The 20,511-nt window shown below is 37.7% G+C and overlaps 2 protein-coding genes across 4 annotated transcripts; one reads left to right on the forward strand and one right to left on the reverse strand.

Annotated features, from left to right (window-relative positions):
• Positions 1-984: 984 nt before the first annotated feature.
• On the forward strand, positions 985-11,426 carry LOC131020376 (formin-like protein 20). Of its 3 annotated transcripts, none has more exons than XM_057949144.1 (17): positions 985-1,760; positions 2,458-3,164; positions 3,246-3,467; positions 3,547-4,237; positions 4,370-6,113; positions 6,337-6,463; positions 6,765-6,836; positions 8,020-8,118; positions 8,230-8,271; positions 8,822-8,953; positions 9,030-9,111; positions 9,387-9,481; positions 9,852-9,923; positions 10,005-10,121; positions 10,310-10,378; positions 10,461-10,527; positions 10,608-11,426. In XM_057949144.1, the coding sequence occupies exons 1-17, from the start codon at positions 1,688-1,690 to the stop codon at positions 10,757-10,759; spliced, it is 4,563 nt and encodes a 1,520-aa protein (XP_057805127.1). In that variant the 5' UTR covers positions 985-1,687; the 3' UTR covers positions 10,760-11,426. The 3 variants fall into 3 exon arrangements, 2 of the variants coding, with proteins under 2 accessions (XP_057805127.1, XP_057805126.1); XM_057949143.1 differs by having other exon boundaries at positions 996-1,283; positions 1,413-1,760; positions 3,547-6,113; XR_009100681.1 differs by lacking the exons at positions 9,030-9,111; positions 9,387-9,481; positions 9,852-9,923; ... (2 more) ...; positions 10,461-10,527; positions 10,608-11,426 and having other exon boundaries at positions 3,547-6,113; positions 6,765-6,846; positions 8,822-8,918.
• Positions 11,427-12,647: 1,221 nt separating this feature from the next.
• On the reverse strand, positions 12,648-13,592 carry LOC131023580 (uncharacterized). The gene has a single exon (XM_057953124.1). It carries the CDS (start codon positions 13,590-13,592, stop codon positions 12,648-12,650), a length of 945 nt encoding a protein of 314 aa, XP_057809107.1.
• Between the last annotated feature and the right edge of the window lie 6,919 nt (positions 13,593-20,511).

The following is a 20,511-nucleotide window of genomic DNA, read 5'->3' on the forward strand; positions in this document are numbered from 1 at the left end:
GAGAAAAACATCGAATTATATTCACATGCTACAATTACAATTATCGAACCAAAATTTGTGAATTCTACGCACTCATTAATCCCCTACACCTACGTTCAAATTATCATTATAATGTGGATGATATTATGCTCTTCTTTTATTGGCTTGAGTCTATAAGCAAAAATCAAGTTAGGAATCTTTTAACAAATTACGATGATTAGAAGATCTTCAAGATACGTCACCAACTAATGTAACCATTAATACAAGAGTTGAATTTGAAGAGACAAATTTACCACTCGACGTGCTTAGAGATTTGAAAATAAAATTAGCAATCCTACCCACATAGCTGAAAAGATCCTATTTACCCCTTAGTTTAGAAATACCTTCAAATAATCATTTATTTTATTGACAATATGTTCTCAATAAAAATACTTACTGAAATTCTATCTATTTGATTACTCAAGCAAATATAATTACTATATTTTTACTTTAAAATTGTTACTGATTCCCCTCATTTATTTTTTACAATCATCGATATTTTTATTTTATTATTAAAATTTTATTCGTGATTCTCAAGCCTAGCTTGAAATCTCTTAATAAAGCTTGAACGTCTGGAATCCTCGTTGCTCATGTTTAAATTTAGTTTAGTTTAATTGTTTTATCTTGTTGAGGATCCAACTCAACACTTATTATATTTTAAATAATTTAAGAAAAAAATGCATAATACGATATGTTACAAAGAAATTAATTCATCTGAATATAAATATATATTTGAATACTTTTCAAAAGAGATGTTGAGAAAGAAAAGACATTGACTGCAATATCCAAAACAATTTCGCAAGATTCAAGTCAACCTACATAAAAAATGAGTCTTGGAGAAAGAATTAAAGTAGAAAATAATTCCAGCAAATAATCATCTTAAAAGAAAAGTTTATTGTGTAATAAAATCTTGAAAATTGTCAGAATTATTACATGAGTTCCAGCTAGAAGAAGGAGATTTGTCCCTTACTCGTTGTCAACATTTAGCCACGTGAGTTCCACATCCCACCAGAAGAGCAATCCGTCCAAAAACAAATGAAAGCAGAGTTGGAAAAGAAAACAACAATTTCAAGAAATCGACAAACGCAAAGTCGGGTCCTATTCACTGTTTATCCGGGTCGGATCTGTCTCCCCCCCTTACGGCTATCCTTTCACCTTTTCAGTCCCACTACGTTTCCCCCCTTTCTCTCTCTACAACTCTTTCTCTCTCTCTTTACCCCCCATGTGATCAAGTCCCCCCTTTTTGTAATCACAAAACGGTCCTAGTATGTTTCGTGCTATCAAGAATTCTGTATCGTTATCTTTTCTGCTAGCACTCGATTGATCGGCAGCTGCTTCCCCTTAATTCGACTGATTTTGTGCTGAAATTTCTTCCTTTTTTTATTTTCTTGTAGTTCTTGAATCCGTTTCTCGGTCATTTCTGTTTCTATTCCAGTGGAGCTGCGGTGATTGAACTGTTGGATTGGTGCGAGGTGGAAATCCGGAGCTGAATTGCGGTGGTTGGTGGTGTTCTGATCTGGGTTTTGTTGAGCTCGCTGAGTTGCATTGCGGTGGTGATTAGTCTGGTGTGAAGAAGTGCTGGTTAGTTAGGTCAAATTGAGGCGAAGTTTGGATTTTGGGTACTGGATTGGGGTTTTGGATCCGGTCAGGGGGGAAACAGCGCCATTAGATGGCGCTGTTCAGAAGGTTCTTCTACCGGAAGCCGCCCGATCGGCTTCTCGAGATCTCCGAGAGGGTCTACGGTATGCCCTTTTCACCTACTGCTTCATTGTCTGATTATGATGAGTTTTACTTCTTCAGCATTACACAAATTCTTTAATTTTGAAGTGGACCGATTCTTGGAAGTTATCTTTCTTGGGTCCAATCAATTTAATGTGTTTCAACCTCTAGCTCTAGCTCTCAACTGTTCCTGGCTTTCTCTTGGTACATAGCTTGGTTGGTGGAGCTATTTTATGGATGCTGCAATTTGGATAAACTGTGGAAATGGGATATGTTAATGTTATCCTTGGATTCAAAAACAGCTCCTAGGTATTAGGTGATGCTGAGTGTACAAATTGAAGGAAAATTATGATTCCGTATGGTGCAAAAAGTCTTTTTTAGGATTATTTTGCTGGTTGCGTAGCTATAGGATATTTTGTTGACTAGAGGTTTAAAATTCTCCTGAAGCATATAAGTATCTTTCAACTGCGAGTCATATGTCTTCTCATAGTTATGAATACCATGATAGCTTTGGAGTTCTATCTTAGATTTGTCTTTGAATGCTGATTTTTGATTCGTCTCTAGAAGTTCTTTATTATAGCCTTTGTGAGTTTGGCATACTGGAAATTATGGATAACTGAAAAAATTGATGTTGGTTTTGTTGATAATAATTTTATGAATGCTTGCCAGACATGTGTATTGTGACATATGCTGATGCCGTTTGATATTTTTTTACTGTAGTGTTTGATTGTTGCTTCTCCACCGATGTACTTGACGAAGATGAGTACAGAACGTATATGAATGGGATTGTTGCTCAGTTACAGGACCACTACCCCGATGCTGCTTTTATGGTTTTCAATTTCAAAGAAGGTGAAAGGAGAAGCCAATTATCCGATGTGTTATCTCAGTATGACATGACAGTAATGGATTACCCTCGTCAGTATGAAGGGTGTCCGCTGTTACCGCTGGAGATGATTCACCACTTCTTGCGTTCCAGTGAGAGTTGGCTGTCACTTGAGGGCCAACAGAATGTGCTTCTGATGCACTGTGAAAGGGGGGGATGGCCCGTGCTCGCCTTTATGCTTGCAGGCCTTTTATTGTACAGGAAACAGTACACGGGAGAGCAGAAGACGCTCGAAATGGTGTACAAACAAGCACCAAGGGAACTTCTTCATCTCTTGTCTCCTTTAAATCCACAACCGTCTCAGCTCAGATATCTTCAGTACATATCTCGAAGGAATATTGGGTCCGACTGGCCACCGTCAGATACACCTCTGGCTTTGGATTGTATTATTCTTAGGATCCTTCCTTTATATGATGGTGGAAGAGGATGCCGACCAGTAATTCGTGTATATGGTCAGGATCCCGCTTCAAAAGCATCTACTAGAAGTTCAAAGCTTTTGTTCTCAACCTCAAAAATCCAAAAGAAAATCCGTCTCTATAAACAGGTAATGCCTCAATCCTTAAATTCACATCAAGTAGATGGATAGATTGCGAATTTAAGGTGTTCTTATGTCTTGTGGACACAGGAAGAGTGTGAGCTAGTAAAAATTAATATCCGTTGCCGTGTTCAAGGAGATATTGTCCTTGAGTGCATCCACTTGGAGGATGACTTGGTGAGAGAAGAGATGATTTTCAGAGTGATGTTCCATACAGCATTTGTTCGGTCAAACGTTTTGATGCTGACCCGTGACGAAGCAGATGTTCTTTGGGATGCCAAGGACCAGTTCTCTAAGGAATTCAGAGCAGAGGTAAGATTTTGTGTTGCTCGTGCTTTGCTTGTCGAGTCTGAAGCTTTAGGAGTTGAACTTTTCCCCCCTTTTTGCGTAGGTACTATTTTCGGATGCAGATTCTGTTCACTCTGTTGTAGACACAGAAGAAGCAGAAAGTGACGATGGAAATGAAACAGAAAATGCTGGAGCTGAGGAATTCTTTGAGGCAGAAGAGATATTCAGCAGTGTAGCCGATGCTCAGGATGGCAAGGCAGAGTCGGAATCTGATGACTATGCAATTATCACTAGTTCTGAAGTCAACGAAAGTAATCCGGAGATAGCCGTGAAGGATGATTCAGATCATCATGCATTTGAAGATTGTGCGTCTGATGAGGGAATTCAGAGGCGTGAACGCTATGGTAGCGCGGCGCATAATGGAAATGCTAAAGTACAGTCTGGATTTCAGACTTATAAAGTAGCTAGTAATGTTGAGACCAAATCAATTAATGGTGGAATGGGTGACGAGTCAGAAGAAGAAGAAGAAGAGAATGAGCAAAGTGAAGAAGCTCCTCGGTTAATGAAGAATCTCGAAAAGCAGGGCCAGCAACAGAAACCTACCACTGATAGTAATAAGCCAAAGTTGGATAGAAGCATCTCGACTCTATCTAAAAAGCCGCCTGTTTCTATTTCACGATCTGCTTCTGATGCAGTCACTACCAACAAGAAATCTAAGCCGCTGGAGTCGCAGAGCACTCCAGCTAGAGTAGCAAAGCCAAATGCTGTATCGAGGTGGATACCTACTAATAAAGGTTCTTACACTAGCTCAATGCATGTTTATTATCCTCCGTCAAGATATAACAGTGCTCCGGCATCACTAACTCTTGGCAAAGATTCTGCGCCTGGAGGGAAATCTAAGCCTCCATTTGTTACTTCATCTTCAGCAACTGCTACAGCTGACAGAGGTACTGCATCAGGCCGTTCCAAGCACGCCTCTAGCGCCTCATCATCAGATGCATCACCGGCTCAAGAAGCTTTTGCCCCCCCATCTCTACCTTTACCCTCACAGATTGGAGGTGAAGCCAAACTAAGCATAGAATCGCCACCTTCAGATTCACCCCAGCCATCCCCTCCACCACCGCCACCACCTCCTCAGCCTAATTCTTTTCTATATGAACCTTCTTCAACACCTACAGCAACGCTTCAAGATGGTGAGGGCAGTGTTCTTTCACCTCCAGCTGCACCTCATAGCCTCTCACCAAATGGTGGACGTTTTACTCCACCTCCACCTCCACCTCCACCTCCTCCTCCTCCTCCTCCTCTACCATCTGCAAATGCTGTTACTGTCTTGTCCTCAAGATCATCCCAGCCACCCCAACCTTCCATACTTCCATTTCCTCAGACTGCAACTTTTACCCAGTTCGCACCTTCCTCTTCACATCCGCCATCCACTGGAACAAGCTTATGGACAGCTGTGCAGGAAGCCATTCCCAAACCCCCTCCTCCCCCTCCCCCTCTTCCCCACTCTTCCAATGTGCAGAATACCAGTAGAGTGCCGCCGCCTCCACCACCTCCTCCACCCCCGTTTTCAGGTGGGAGTTCATGGCATGCACCTTTAGGAGTATCAAGTTCTGGATACTCTGAAAGATCTTCTAGCATAAGAAAACCCTCTCCACCTCCACCACCCCCACCTCCTTCGACACCACCACCTCCCATGAATGGGCTTCCTTCTTTTCAATCACATCGAGCTCCACCTTTACCCCCAGTCCCACCTCCTCTGTCCGGCGGTCCACCTCCTCCACGTGGTGCTCCACCACCTCCACCTCCTCCTCCACCACCTCCTTTTTCACGTGGTGCACCCCCACCTCCACCTCCCCCTCCCCCACCTCCTTCTCGTGGAGCACCACCACCTCCACCTCCGCCTCCCACTTACGAAAATTATTTTCCTCAGAGCCATAGAACTCCACCACCACCACCTCCTCCTCCTCACCGTAGTGCTCCACCTCCACCACCGCCTCCTCCTCTTGGTGCACCTGGTGTACCGCCTCCTCCACCTCCACCTCCGGGATGGGGAATGCCTGGTCCACCACCTCCCGGACGGGGAATGCCTGGTCCACCGCCTCCTCCACCACCTCCGGGAAGGGGAATGGCTGCCCCACCGCCTCCTCCACCACCTCCCGGAAGGGGAATGCCTGCCCCACCGCCTCCTCCACCACCTCCGGGAAGGGGAATGCCTGCCCCACCGCCTCCTCCTCCACCTCCTGGACGTGGAATGCCGGCGCCACCGCCACCTCCCCCTCGTGGAGCTCCACCACCTCCACCTCCTCCTACACGTGGAGCCCCAGTTCCACCTCCCCCACCTTCAGCTCGTGGCCCGCCGCCACCTCCACCCATAGGAGGAGCACCACCTCCACCACCACCTCCTGGAGGTCGTGTGCCTGGTCCACCTGCACCTCCAGGACCTCCTAGACCTCCAGGAGGTGCACCACCCCCACCTCCTCCATTTGGTGCAAAGGGACCTGCAACAGATGGTAAAGGATTGCTTGCTGGTAGAGGGCGTGGGCTTCCACGACCAATGGCAGCAGCACCTCGAAGATCTACCTTAAAGCCACTTCATTGGAGCAAGGTAACCAGGGTATTACAAGGAAGCTTGTGGGAAGAACTGCAGAGATTCGGGGATCCTCAAGTGTATTTCTCTTTCTCTACTGGTTTACTTATTTGAATTCAAGTACTCTATTTTAGCACCTATAGGCTTCTTTTTCCCTTAGAAAAGATAGTAAGATTACTTCCACCCTTACATCTGTATATCAAATGAATCATGGCATAGATTCGTGCAATTTATTCCCATTCCTTTCTCTTTTGTCACATTTTACCTCCTTCGGATGACTGATATGCTTCTCTCTTACTCTAGGGCACCAGAATTTGATGTGTCAGAACTGGAGACCCTTTTCTCTGCCACACTACCAAAGTCAGATGCAGGAGGAAAGGCTGGAGGCCGCAGAAAGTCTACTGGATCTAAGACTGAAAAAGTCCATCTGGTAATACTATATTTATCCAGGAAATATGTGGGTCCTACCACTTTTATACAATTTACACCTTAATCTCGGTGCTGAAAAGAACTGAGCCGCTTTTAGCGAGACAGAGGTAGTATTATTTACTGCTAACAAGTATATTCTGCAGTAAGACATGATGCATTGCTACTTATTAGTGAACCAAAAAAGATGAAAAATAAAATGCTGAAGAGGGATTGGAAACGGAGATTGGACTTGTTTTACATAGTCAATCAGACTCAATCTTTCCTTCAACTAGTTTCTCAATCATACTGATTCTGTTTTGTAGATTGACCTAAGGAGAGCGAACAACACTGAAATTATGCTCACAAAAGTGAAAATGCCCCTTCCCGACATGATGGTAGGCTGTGGTTTGTATTTCCTGTTGACCTTTCCTGTACAACTTGTTTCTATAGGTATAACTGTTTATAATATGTGAAATGTAGCTTGAGATCATTTTTAGTTATGCAGTACTTTCTAAACCAATATTTGATGCCTTCTTTGTTCATGTGCATGTTTAGGATTGACATGCATGTGTATTAATATAAAATAGATGTCTTCTGTAAATTCCCGAGAATGAGAAAATGGCATTTAAGCAACAATGAAGAATTATGAATGAAAATAATGTTAGTTAGAAGATGATGTTTTGGAGAAGACAAGACTGATTATGTCATAGAAGCCTGTCTTGCTATAAATTGGAAAAATTTACATCAATACACTGTTATTCAGAGAAACTTCCTTCATAGAAGATAAGAAATGCATAAAAAATAGCATAAAAGATATTTTAAAAGTATAAAGTGCATGTTAAGCAGATTGACATCATATTGTTTCCTCTACAGCCTAAGAATCTACGTGACAAATTCTTCATATATTTCATAATCAATATTTGAACTTCAAATAGAATATAAATAAATTAATGTGAATACCCTTTCTTAACTTGTTAAATATTGCAGTTAAATACTCCCTCCATCAATGAAAACATCTTCCTAATAACCTCGGCATGGGTTTATAGAAAACTTAGTTGTGTATTTGGTGAGTGGAGAAGGGGCCCCACAATTTAGAAAAAGTGGTGCTAGTTAATAAAAAATGGCGGGTCCAATAGTTGCAATATGTGTAAATATGTGGAATTTTAAGGGTGATAGTTAGTGGGTTTATGTCCAAATAAGGAGTAGGAAATGTTTTTGTGGACGGACGAAAAAGGAAAGTAGGAAGATGTTTCATCATGGACGGAGGGAGTATAAGTTAATGACTAATTGATGCATTATTCTTTTTGACATTTACGAATGGGAAAGTGTAAATCGATTCCCTAATATTGACTTATTATTTAACATTTATGTTACGATTCTTAGGATTCCAAGTTTATGGATTTTAAGGCCAAAGAGGTCAAGAATTTAATTCCTCGGCCAAAATTGTTAGGTTAAGCTTCCTTCTTGTTCATTTGGATTCTGTAGAAGCATATATCTGTAGCATTTGTATCCAATACTAAAATGTTTTTATCTTTTTTGGGGGGTAGTATTACCATTATTGATGGATGACTTTGACAGGCTGCAGCACTTGCAATGGATGAATCAATTTTGGATGCTGATCAAGTAGAAAATCTCATCAAGTTTTGTCCAACTAAAGAAGAGATGGAACTTCTTAAGGTGAAGCTTTATAGTGCATGTATTCTGCAATGTTGCAATTCTGCAGTATTTTTTGCAGTATTCAAGAAAGTATAATTTCTTTTAACTGATAATGAAATTGTAACTATTTAGGGCTACACAGGAGACAAGGAGACTCTGGGGAAGTGCGAACAGGTTTGTGGACTCTAGCCTAATTACTTTATTGATCTACTACATTTGTGCTGCATTATGATGATTTTGCTTCTAAGGAATTAGTCTAGTCGATCTTGTTGTTTCTTAAGCTGGTTTAATGATATTTGTGCTTGTGCAATTTGAGATTAGTCCACCTAATTTGCTGAAAGATCATGTAATTTCTCATTAAGTATTAATTAAGGAGATTATTTTCTGGTAAGGCGTTCTTGCAAGATTCAAGTCGTTATTCGTGGAAGAGATGATTTTCCAGAGAAATACTCTTAAGGTTCCTCATAGTCATAGGTTACTGATCAGTTACAATCATGGTGACAGAATCCTCGCATAGAACCATATTCATTTCCTGTGTTCTTTTTGCCTCTTTTGCAAATAGCCTAATACTAGCATAGCATGAATACTAATGGGGTTTGTGTCATTTACAGATGCATACATTTTTGTTTTCCCCCCATTCCTTTTTCCCTTTTCTCCCATGTAATCCTATTTTTATTGGTGCTCTATGATCACTAACAGGTTTCGGGTTTCTTACTTCTTTCAGTTTTTCCTGGAGCTGATGAAGGTTCCACGAGTTGAATCTAAGTTGAGGGTTTTCTTATTCAAGATCCAATTCAACTCTCAGGCATCTGATTTCAAGAGAAGCCTGAACACTGTAAATTCAGCATGTGAAGAGGTACACCTGAAATTCTATTGAAAACCATCATGTATTTATCAGAACCACCTGAATGACATAACTTCACTTGTGCTAGGTTCGGAGGTCCCTCAAACTGAAAGAAATTATGAAGAAGATTTTATATCTTGGAAATACATTAAACCAAGGAACTGCAAGAGGTATGGACCTTTTTATCAAAACATGTTAAAGTTATAAAAGTGCAGGATTTTCCTCATGAAGGTTTAAAGTTCGCACTTATGAAAGCCTTTTGGACTACTCCCGCCACCCCTTTTAATTTATGGGACCAAAAAAAAACCCTTCTTAGTTATGAGACTAAATATGCATTTTACTTCTTTAAAATATTTGATTGTCACATGATTTTGCTTGTTGCAGAAAAACATATTTTCAGTTCTTAAAGCATATTCAAAGCTTTGTATTTACTTTCTGTATTTAGGTTCTGCTCTTGGATTCAAGTTAGACAGTCTCTTGAAACTCACAGATACACGTGCATCCAACAACAAGATGACACTCATGCATTATCTTTGTAAGGTATTGTCTCTTCTCATGTTTATTTATATTTCTATATGCTGTTTCTTCTCCAATTTTGTTGTGCACCAAAAAGTTGTCAATATGTTTATCCTAATTGAGTCAGTTAAAATACCCAAATGTTGATCTCTCGATTGGCTATCACCTTCTTCAAAGTTCCAGCATGACTTATTTATTTATTTATCTTTTTTTTTTTTAGCATGACTAATTTAATTGGTTTAACCACTGAACAGCTGGTTAGGAATGCCGCATTTCCTCTTTGTTGTTACAGCATCTCTTAAAGCTTTCTCTTCGACATGGCCATTTATTTTGAAGATTGTGCATACACAGTAAATCTGGTGTCATGTTATTGAGTAACACCTTTTTTTCTCAGGTGCTTGCGTCAAAGACACCAGCTCTTTTAGACTTTCATCAAGATCTTGTTAGCTTGGAAGCTGGCTCTAAGGTTCATATTTAACCCCTATCTGTTGGATACATTTCGAAACCCCTTGAGTGCTTTGAAAGAATAATGAGTTTCCTCGTGTAGATACAATTGAAATCTTTGGCAGAAGAGATGCAAGCCATTATCAAAGGTTTAGAGAAGGTAAAGCAGGAATTGGCTGCTTCAGAAAACGATGGTCCCGTATCTGAAACTTTTCGCAAGGTATTCTGGTAGTCAATATGTTTTCAGTTTCTACTGATTTCATGCGTACTTACATTTGTACTGTATAATTCGTAATTTTGAACTTCTCATCATTGGGGCCGTGGTTTCATCTTGTCTATTCCTTGCGAAGAGGTTGTGAAAATTTGTTATGTTTTGCCTTAACAAGAGAAGCTTATTCTGTTTGGCAGACATTGAAGGAATTTGTCACTATTGCTGAGACTGATGTGGCCTCTGTGACGCATCTATATTCTATTGCGGTAAAATTCTCTTAAACAAATCCCAAACAAATATTTCGGATAATTTTCTGCTGTTGGTGATGTCGTTGATCATTGTTTGCAGGGGAGAAATGCAGATGCACTAGCTCTATATTTTGGTGAGGATCCTGCAAGATGCCCTTTTGAGCAAGGTAAAATTACAATATGCTCTCTCTTCCTTGCTGATATTTCACATTTCACATTGCTGATCCCGTGCTTATCATTTATGCAGTCATTGCAACCCTATTGAACTTTGTCAGAATGTTCCGGAAAGCTCATGAAGAAAACTGCAAACAAGCGGAACTAGAAAAGAAGAAAGCCCGGAAGGAAGCTGAAATGGAGAATGCCCAAGGAATAACTCTGACAAAGAGAGCTAAAAATTGAGTTGAATACTTTTAGCGGGCGCATAGCTGTTCCTGACTGTCAGCATACAATATTTGACTGCAGACGCCGCAGACTGCAGCTAACGAGCCTTCAGCTTTGCTGGAAATGCGGTGCAGAGGGTGCTCTCGAGCCATCACACAACCTGAACTTGTAGAGAGAAGGAAATTTGAGAAAGCCTGGTGGCCGTTGGGGTGCTGATCTCATCGGAGATTTCTTCCTCAGAGGTACGTATTGAGCCCTCACATGTCTTGAAACGACGTTGCATGCAGGTTGGACTAATGAGAAAATACGCTCGTTTCCACCGCATTGATTCACCATCAGCTTTCGTGAGGATACCACTTGAACTGTAAAGCATGTCGCCAGAATGCACGATGAAACTTGTACATAAATGCTAACCCTCTACTTAGGTGTAACACTAATTCTTTGCTGTAGTTATAGAATTCGATTTGGTTCCTCATAGCGCTCAGGTCGGAACGTGGAACCTTTGTTCAAATGCGTTGTATAGAACGAGTAGAGAGGATATATAGAATATAGTCTATGATTCGTAGATAGTGATGTAGTCCAGCATAGGTTTTTTGGTCTGAAATTGTTTTCTGTTTTTAAATTCAGCTTCTGGAATTGGATAAATTCATTCATTAGCGAGGAAGAAAAAAGGAGCATTTTTCCAGCTCTGTTGTATTCTTCTTACTTTTGTTACCTAGCTCATTAAAATTAATTTGCAATAATATCAGGATGCTGCATTGTCCTCACTGATTGAGACTGGCCGATTCAGACACCGTTAAGGTTGTATTTATGTTTCAAGCTCGTATTTTATTTTACCAGTACAAGTCTTGTATGAGATGTTGGTGATGATAAATATAGCTATATTTGCTGAAAATTTAAATCCACCTGAGTTATATGTGCATAGGAAGAGGGAAAAGGGCTGTTTGACTTAGTTGATTACTTAATTAGATTTCAATATGTTCAACTGTCTTAACAACCTTTTGACTCTCCATTGGGCAAGGGAAAGATAAGGATTGCAGTTCAATTGTTTATAACTAAGTTTTCTTTATTTTTATGATCACTTGGAACCGATCTTCCCTATGTAACTTCCCTTCAAAGTTACAAATAATTTTCTGAGATAGTGCAAAAGTAAAAACAAAAGGGCCTCTAACAGATTGAGTGGGGCCCGCCCCATCGGCTTTACCTAATTTTGACTTGGGCTTTACCTTAGTAGTAGGAGTAATAAATTTCGTAGCTGCTAATTTATGATAAAACAAATCGTGGCACATTAGATTGATCGAATCTGAAGATGGGCTATTTTTAGTACGAGATCCGATCATGTTACATTTTTCTATCATGTATGTATATCGTATACTAGTTTTACTTTATCTATATATTCAATGACATCATAAATATATTAGTGAAGCCGATGTAACTTGTTCTTGGTTGATATGGTAAAAACATTTGCTATTTTAATGGCCCAAGTTAGAGAGTCGTCCACTCCTATGCTAAAATAAACCCTTGTCGATTGCTGCACAAATTATATCTGATTCCCTTATTACATTTTAATGTCGGAAATGAGGTTCATCAAGTGTCAATTTCCAGGTTATGTAATTGAAAATCACTTGTGCGGCTCCCATTTAAAGCAAGCAAATTCACATCATTATCATCCCTTCTACCACCCAATAACTCTATCCGGCTATCTTCATTTACATACTCCATCATTTTCATTTCTGATTTCTTCCAAATCCCAAACCAAAACAATCTGCCCATCGTCTTTACATTTCACCATACAAATTCACCTAAAAAATTCTACTTACAAATACACAGCAAATTCTGATCCACACCTTTATTATATGCAAAAAATTAAAAATTAAAAAAAAAAAAAAATGAATGTTGATGTTGTTCAAATTGAAACCACCGATTCTAACTCCTTCACTTGTCTGAAGAAGTCAATCCGTTGAGGGTTGAAATGAGTCTGCTCTTCTCTGAGACTTTTCAACAACACATAACCAACAATGGTGTCAAGAATTAGAACCATGGCGTAGATATACGCGATGATCGCCGCCTCCAAAACCATAGGCGGAGTGACCGCCGTTTCGCGGCTGTAAGCATTGAAGATACGGTACTGAAACAGGGCTTCGACGGCGGCGAGAGCCATGTTCATGGGCACCGCCAGAGACAATGCGGCGGAGGTCCGCCCGCGGATCAGCGCGCACGCCTCCAGAATCGAGCTGAGCCCTCCGCCGCCGTCCGCGTCCACGGCCGAGGCGATCAGAGCGATGCCGCAGACGATGTAGGCGTTGGCGAGGACGATGGAATAGGCTATGGCGCCCGTGGCCGACAGGAGCAGCCGAAATCTCGGCGAGGAGAGGCTCAGCACGTCGGCGCAGTTGAAGGCGGCGGCGAGGAGGCAGAAGCAGGTGGCGTTGGCGGAGAGGATGAGCAGCGAGTTGCATATGTGGGTGGCCACGAGGCGGTTGAGGGTGGAGATGAGTGAGAGGAACGAGTTGGGTTTGTGGCGGTGGAGGAGTCTGATCACGGCGGCCTTGGCGAGGAGGAGGAAGGAGAGGGAGAAGGGGAGAGAGAAGGCGAAGGAGAGGATGGTTTGGGCGAGCTTGAGGTTGAGTATGGCGAAGAGTTCCGATTGGGGCGGGATGCCGGCGGCCAGGAACACTGAGCGGAGGCGGCCGTGGATTAAAGGGAAGAGGCGGGACGAGGCCACGAGGGGCGGGGAGAGGAGGATGGAGGCGGCGAAGGGGAGGAGGAGGAGGGAGGGGGCGGAGGAGAGCTGCTGGAAGTTTTGAAGGAATGTGAAGATGGATTTTCGCATGATTCTTGATGGACTCATCGTTGATGAGTAGTTGTAGTAGTTTTGATGCATGATGGGCTCTAATTGAAATAAAATGTGTGTGTGGAGGTGTAGAAAATACAAGGTATAAATGAGGGAGTGTGTGATTTTTGGTGAGAGATTTGGACGGAAATGGAATGGGATGGTCCAACTACTATGGACTAACAACATTAGCTGAGGTGGAGTTGTTTCTGATGCACCTTATTTATTTTTGTTGATGGATTCAGTGTTTGAGTTTTCCTGCTGCCACTGGTGAGAATTTTTGAGGCTTTAGTATTTAAGATGCCAACTAACCAAACTCCAATACTTTGGTTAGTAAGCATTTAAATAGTTTGAATAGTCAAATTTTCTACTATAAAATGACTTTTGTCTTTGATTCAATGTTGTCTAAACACATTATATATTTGATGACATTATAAATATGTGTATAAGGTATATTGGTATATAGAATGACATATTTATGAAATGGATAATTTCAACTGCGAGACAACTGAATGATTACATCGTCGCTATAAATTTTGGACCATGTTTGTTCCGATTACTACCTCAATAATGCCTCCAAGAAATGGATGTCACAGATTTGGATAAAATTTAACAATATAAATTGCTTATATATTATATCTTCTATTTTGTTTGGATATACAAATACATTACAATCCTACTTATAGATTTGTTGCTACTTGCAAATTACAAGTTTTCTTATTTTTATAGGAAGACTAATATTAACCAAGAAAAGAGGAATTAAGTATATATATATATATATATATATATATATATATATATATATATATATACTCTTGTCTCTTAACATGGATGATACGTATCAAAAAGTGCTTATGACCCACAAAATTTTAATATAGTAATACTATACAACATCATGGGTAATACTCTAGTTACATAAAAGTTGGTCACTCATATAAAAGTAATAAATTTGAATAAGCAGTAGAAGTAGAAGGTTAATGTCCAAGACCTGAGGTCCTGGGTTCGAGTCATTCGTCACACGATCTTTAAATTTCTTTATTTACTTATGTAATTTATCAAAAAAAATTAATAATAATAATAAATTTACATAAGCTTAACGAATTAATAATATTGGGCTTGATTTTTTATTTTTATTTTCTATGGAGTATGTGAATTACATCTTTCAATTTCACCTAGAAATGTAACATCATTACTAGGTGACATCTTAGGATCTAAGTTAGGCTTTTTATTGAGTTGCTTGAATTTCAAAAAAAAACATCCCTTTTTAATGATTACTTGGAATATACTCTTGTAGGTTCAATATACAGGACAACCTATATGTTTTTACTTGTGAAATTATTACGTGGCCTTTAATCTATTTACTTGCAATTGTAAGTTGCTTGTTAAAGTACTCATTACTTGAGGTGAATCAGATCTTCATTTGATGAACTAAAACTGTATTTACTGGTGTAATTAAGTTGATATATCAGTGTCGATTTTAATTGTGCAACTTATTATTATTGTTCACACTTGTACTGATATGCAGTCATCTTTTTATTTTTTTTATTTGAAAACTAATATACATTGATCTATTATAAAGTTCAAATTGTGTTTTGAGTTACCCAAAACGAGACAAAATACCATTTTTGGAAATTAATTACACCCATTTTCCTGATTAGTTGAAACTGATATTTGCCAAACGTCTTTCCTTTTGAAACAAGAAGGTCCCATCACAATTGGGGGTTAAAGTTAAAGCCTCCATAAAGCTCCTTTTCTTTTCTTTTTTTTCTTCCTCCCTCTTTTTAGATAATAATAATATATAATAATAATCATAATATAACAGTCAAATTAGGAGAACTACTAGCTAATTAACACTAAAATTATTTGTATTTTTCATGCAGAAACCATGAAGTGGGCATGAACCTAATCCCTACATGGGTTGAGTATTAACTCACTACAAGAAGAGTTGACTGCTGACCTAATTGAATTGGTTTTTATATATATGATCATCTATATTGAAAACTAATTAATTAATCAATAAACAGATGTAGCAATTAATGTGGGAATTATGAAAACATGTAATTAATAAATATAACTAAAAAGCTAAGGTATAAACACGTAACTCACTTCAAAGATTTCTTGTCAGTGATTAATTTAGAAGGGTACGTACGCACTTTCATCAACTAGTATAAATTAAAGATATATTTGAAAATTTTCTTAATAGATTAAAGTAATTAATGGTGATAATAATTCTGAAATAAAAAATGTAAAATGATAAATCCTTAATTTCCTGAAGACATTAAAAAAGTCTAATGGAAATTTTTGGTGGGCAGCATTTTGACCTTGATTATACAATACTACTAATTAGGTTGGTCGCTCACCTTAGTGAATTACATTAATCATTGTTTAACTTTCTTTAATGGAAATAATCTTATTTTTGTTTCTTATTAATACAAAACGAATTGGGTCAACCCGTTTGCTGATTACCTAATCCAAAAGCGTTGTTTTAATCAGCTCACTTTGTAAACGGGTTAGGCAATCAGCATCACCAATTTCAAAACCCATTTTGGTTTCGAATCTTGTCGAAATCTACCCATATATACTTTTGTTATGTTACATAGTTTTGAGCAATGCATGGATTCTTGATTATGTAATAAACAAACAAATGCCCAATTTTATCAATATAACAATTAGAAGACGATCACTTCAATCATAGGTTAGATACCAGCCAATAAAAATTCAGTGAAATCTTTATAATTTTGTTAGTAATTGCTATATATGTGAGATAACCTTTGCTCGATCTATTATAATTTAGGGTTAATAGCTGGAAAATACACGAACTATCACGAGATTTGCATATTGCACATCACCTTTAAAATTAGCTCCAGAATACATCACCTTTTAATTTAGTTATAAATTGCACACGGCGAAAATTCCGGCAACTCTTAAGTTTGACCGGCGATAAAGTGGACAGTATTAACATTACATGGCATTACTCGTGACTTTTTTTACACGCTGGCAAGCCATGTGAACAAAACGACGTCGTTTTGATATTTTGAAGAATTTCCTTAAAAAGAAATCCTGAAATCCCAGAAAATTCCACTGCCTTCTCCGTCGCCGTCACTATTTCCAAAATCCAGCGAGCCATCACCGGCCTCCCATTTCGATTCAAAGGCTGAGCTTTAGCCTTTCCTTTCAGTCGAACTGAACCCTAGCCTATCAAGGGTTCTCCAGTTGTCGCCTCTGTCAGCAACCCACAACCACCGCCTGGATCTACCGCCATTTGGCTTCGAAACACCAAAGCGTCACCTCCTCGCACCGTTAGGCTACACCGCTCCGCCCCTTCTTCCTCCGGTCACCACTGCATCCTCTTCCTCAAAATCGTCGTCGTCGTCATTCTTCTATTTCAGCAGGCGCCGCTGTGGTGGGCAGTGCACTTCCAAGGACGGCTCTGTCCTCATCACCCAGTTCGTGCTGCCTCCACCAACCAAACCAATCGGATTTGCAAGGAAAAATCTGGCGCCACATCAACACCGATCAAGATGGTGGTCAACACATGTGCAAATTACAATTAAATTAAAAGATGATGTATTCTGTAGCTATATATTTTTGAAGGTGATGTGCAATATGCAGATTCGGTGATAGTCCGTGTATTTTTCGGCTATTAACCCTATAATTTAAACTGCGACATCAGAGGCAATATTTACCTTATGTTGAAAACTTTCACTTTTAGAGTTACGTTTGTGAAAGTATGAATTGGATCTAGCACTTTATAATATGCAACTTATGAATATTTAAAACTTTAGTAAAATGAAAAGTAGCTAGAGGTGAAAATATTTAAACATTGAACCTCCTTGTAATAGAGGAAGGGTACCAACTATTATAGTGAATATATCTACATGTGTGGGGGCAAAGAATAAAGGTGACATTGGAATTAGCATAATAATAAAATTCTGGAGTGAGAGAATAAATTATAATGAATATTACAATCATGTGGGAGTTCCAATCTTGCCTTGAACTGCTAGCAAAGATCAATCAAATATATATATGCATGGAATGTGACAATTTTAATTATAATGTTTCTAAAGATAACTTTTGTTCTATAGGTTATTATGCGTGTGTTCATGACATATTTATGAAATAACATAATTTAAATTGTAAAACGAATCCAGATTACTTATATACTATATATCACAGTTTCAGATTAGCATATTAATATGTCCATTGATATACACCCATAGTTTGTGATATCCATGTAATGCTATTTTCAACTATATATCGAATTAAGCTTCTTATTGCTGGAATAATAAAAAAAAATGGCCACAAATATAGTTGGACCGTATTTTCTTGGTCAAAACTATTATAATTACAACGGTTAATAGTCTAACTAATAAAACTAAGAGCTGATCCTACAATACTATATATTGATTTAATTCAGAAGTGATGTGCAATATTATTTAAAACGGTAGCTATTAACGTGAAACCATTTTCGCTGTAATTATCCGTAGCGTGATTTAAAATAATTAATGCTTTCTATTATGAGCATTATAATATTATTATTTTTGTGGTGAAGATAGATACAATTAGTTAAAGATTTCATGGCTTGATGTCAAATTTAGCATAAAAGATCTGTGTCCGAGTAAATGTACACAAAAAATAAGAAGGAGCTGGAGAAAATGTCATAATTACTATTTGTCTTATTATATGAATATTGTAAACAATGCAATGCATGTTGTCTTTATTCTATGTTACTATCATATATATAAACATTGCATAACCTACTTTATTCTTTTTCTATAATATTTTTGACAGCTTAGTTTGAATTTCTAACAGAAAAGGACGAACAGTAGATAAAAAAATAACTTTGGATTATGTTTTGCACCAACTAATAAAACTTGTGAACACTGTGGATGATACTTTATAAGATCGATCTAATAATTGAAATATTATCTACCGACAAATCTTGGCGATTATGAAATAATGAAGCTAATTTGAATAACAATTTTTTTTAATATATATATATATATATAAATTTGCGGGAATAAATTGGCTTAAGTCATTTTTCAAATAATTAAAAAAAAAACTAAATAAATTGGCTTAAGTCATATGCATGCGAGTGCAGTTGAGTACAATTTATTCCGACTCACTTTATTGATAGATCCATGCATGAATTAATTTATTCACTGATTAACTGACTGAAAAATACACGAAACATAATTAAATTTTGATTTGTAATCAATAGAATTTTTTTGGATCAATTAATACATAAATTTTAAACAATTTAGAATTTAGCCTGGACTAAAATTCCAACAATATTTTTATCCTATGTGGACGCCCAAATTTTACTATATATATTGATGCCGAAACATTATCTTATATATATATAAAAAAACAATAAAATTTCAGTGTTTATGTACAATTAAATGTGTCTAAAATTAATTTTAGTTTGAAACAAATTCCAACATCTAAAAGATTCAAAGTTTATGCATTAATTGATCAAAGAAATAGGAGTAGTACTTATTGGTTTTTTTTTTTTGTTTGAGGGAATTAAGTAGTACTTATTGGTTAAAAACTAAAATTTGATCCTTTGTACATTTACAGTCAATTAACCTGTTAAATGTATTGATAATTAGGCAATCAACCCGTTAACTTTTTTCCTAACAAATTATCAATATACATTGAAGAAACTAATAATTAGTTCGAAGATAAAAGATAATACCAGTTTAGTTAGACAAATTAAATGCAATAAATATCGACCATTAATCAGACAATATTAAATCCAAACAATACGAAACCAAGGTCATGACTTGAAATTGACAGCCCATCTTCTTGAAAATAAACCATTGCAGCTGCAGCCTCAAATCACAACATTATTAGTATTAATTAAACTTTCACACCTAATTTAAGAAATTTTTTTATTATGCAATATTCGCATATTGCTGGTTTAATTCAAATAATAATTAAAAAAAAAATCACCTAAAATTTCTATACATTCAACCACCATAGATGAACACAAAACCTCCCGTGCGAATGAATCTGATCCGACATGGACATGAACATGGACATGATCCGAATAAATGACAATTATTTTGAAGAAAATTGATTATTGTTATGAATATCAAAAGGGAAATTTATTTATTACTCAGGCTATATAATTATTAAAAAAATAATTGTCACTTTCCTTGATGATAATTATCTCATTTTTTGGATTGAATTGGATCGGGTCGGGTTCAAGTCAGGTTGGATCTATCTGCATGATACATCCGTCGCAAAAGGTTCACTTGATTATTGATTACTTTGAATTTTGTTCTCGTGAGTGAATAGAAAATATACTTATTTTTTACTACAATTATTATATTTTTGTCTTTTGAAACCATTCTTTACAACAGTTACATAATTGTTGAAACTAAAAACTTATCTGACATAATAGATTTTCAAGTATACGCTTCGATAATGCGAAATTTTGATTGTATAAATAAAACTATTAATTTAAGGTAACGAATATTTATTGATCAAGATTTTTCTGTTGCCCGACAGCCCGATTCTTGATTAGAATTTAGAAACCTTGAAGTGGGCCATAAATCTTGGTCTTCGACTACTTGGGCCTCTCATTGGGCTTGGTATGTTAAGTATCTTCATATGGGCCTTATTTTAGCACAAATAAAATGGTCCAGCCCAAGCTATGATGCATTCTCGGAGCCTCCGGAACGGGTACTCGGATTCGGATACCAAATATGGGTTCGGATTGGATCCGCTTACCATATTAACCATTTTGTGTTTAATTAATTAATTCACTCGTTCACTAATTACGGTCTAAAATTACATTGACTACATTTTGATAGTTGACCAGAATTAAACTATTTAGACTGAAACAATCATAAAAAGAAAAAAAGAAAATAGGAAAATGAAGAAATATTAGACTAAAACAGGTACTACAAGAAACTGGCCGAATATTGAT

Source organism: Salvia miltiorrhiza, chromosome 4, assembly GCF_028751815.1.
Source record: "Salvia miltiorrhiza cultivar Shanhuang (shh) chromosome 4, IMPLAD_Smil_shh, whole genome shotgun sequence".
NCBI lineage: Eukaryota > Viridiplantae > Streptophyta > Magnoliopsida > Lamiales > Lamiaceae > Salvia > Salvia miltiorrhiza.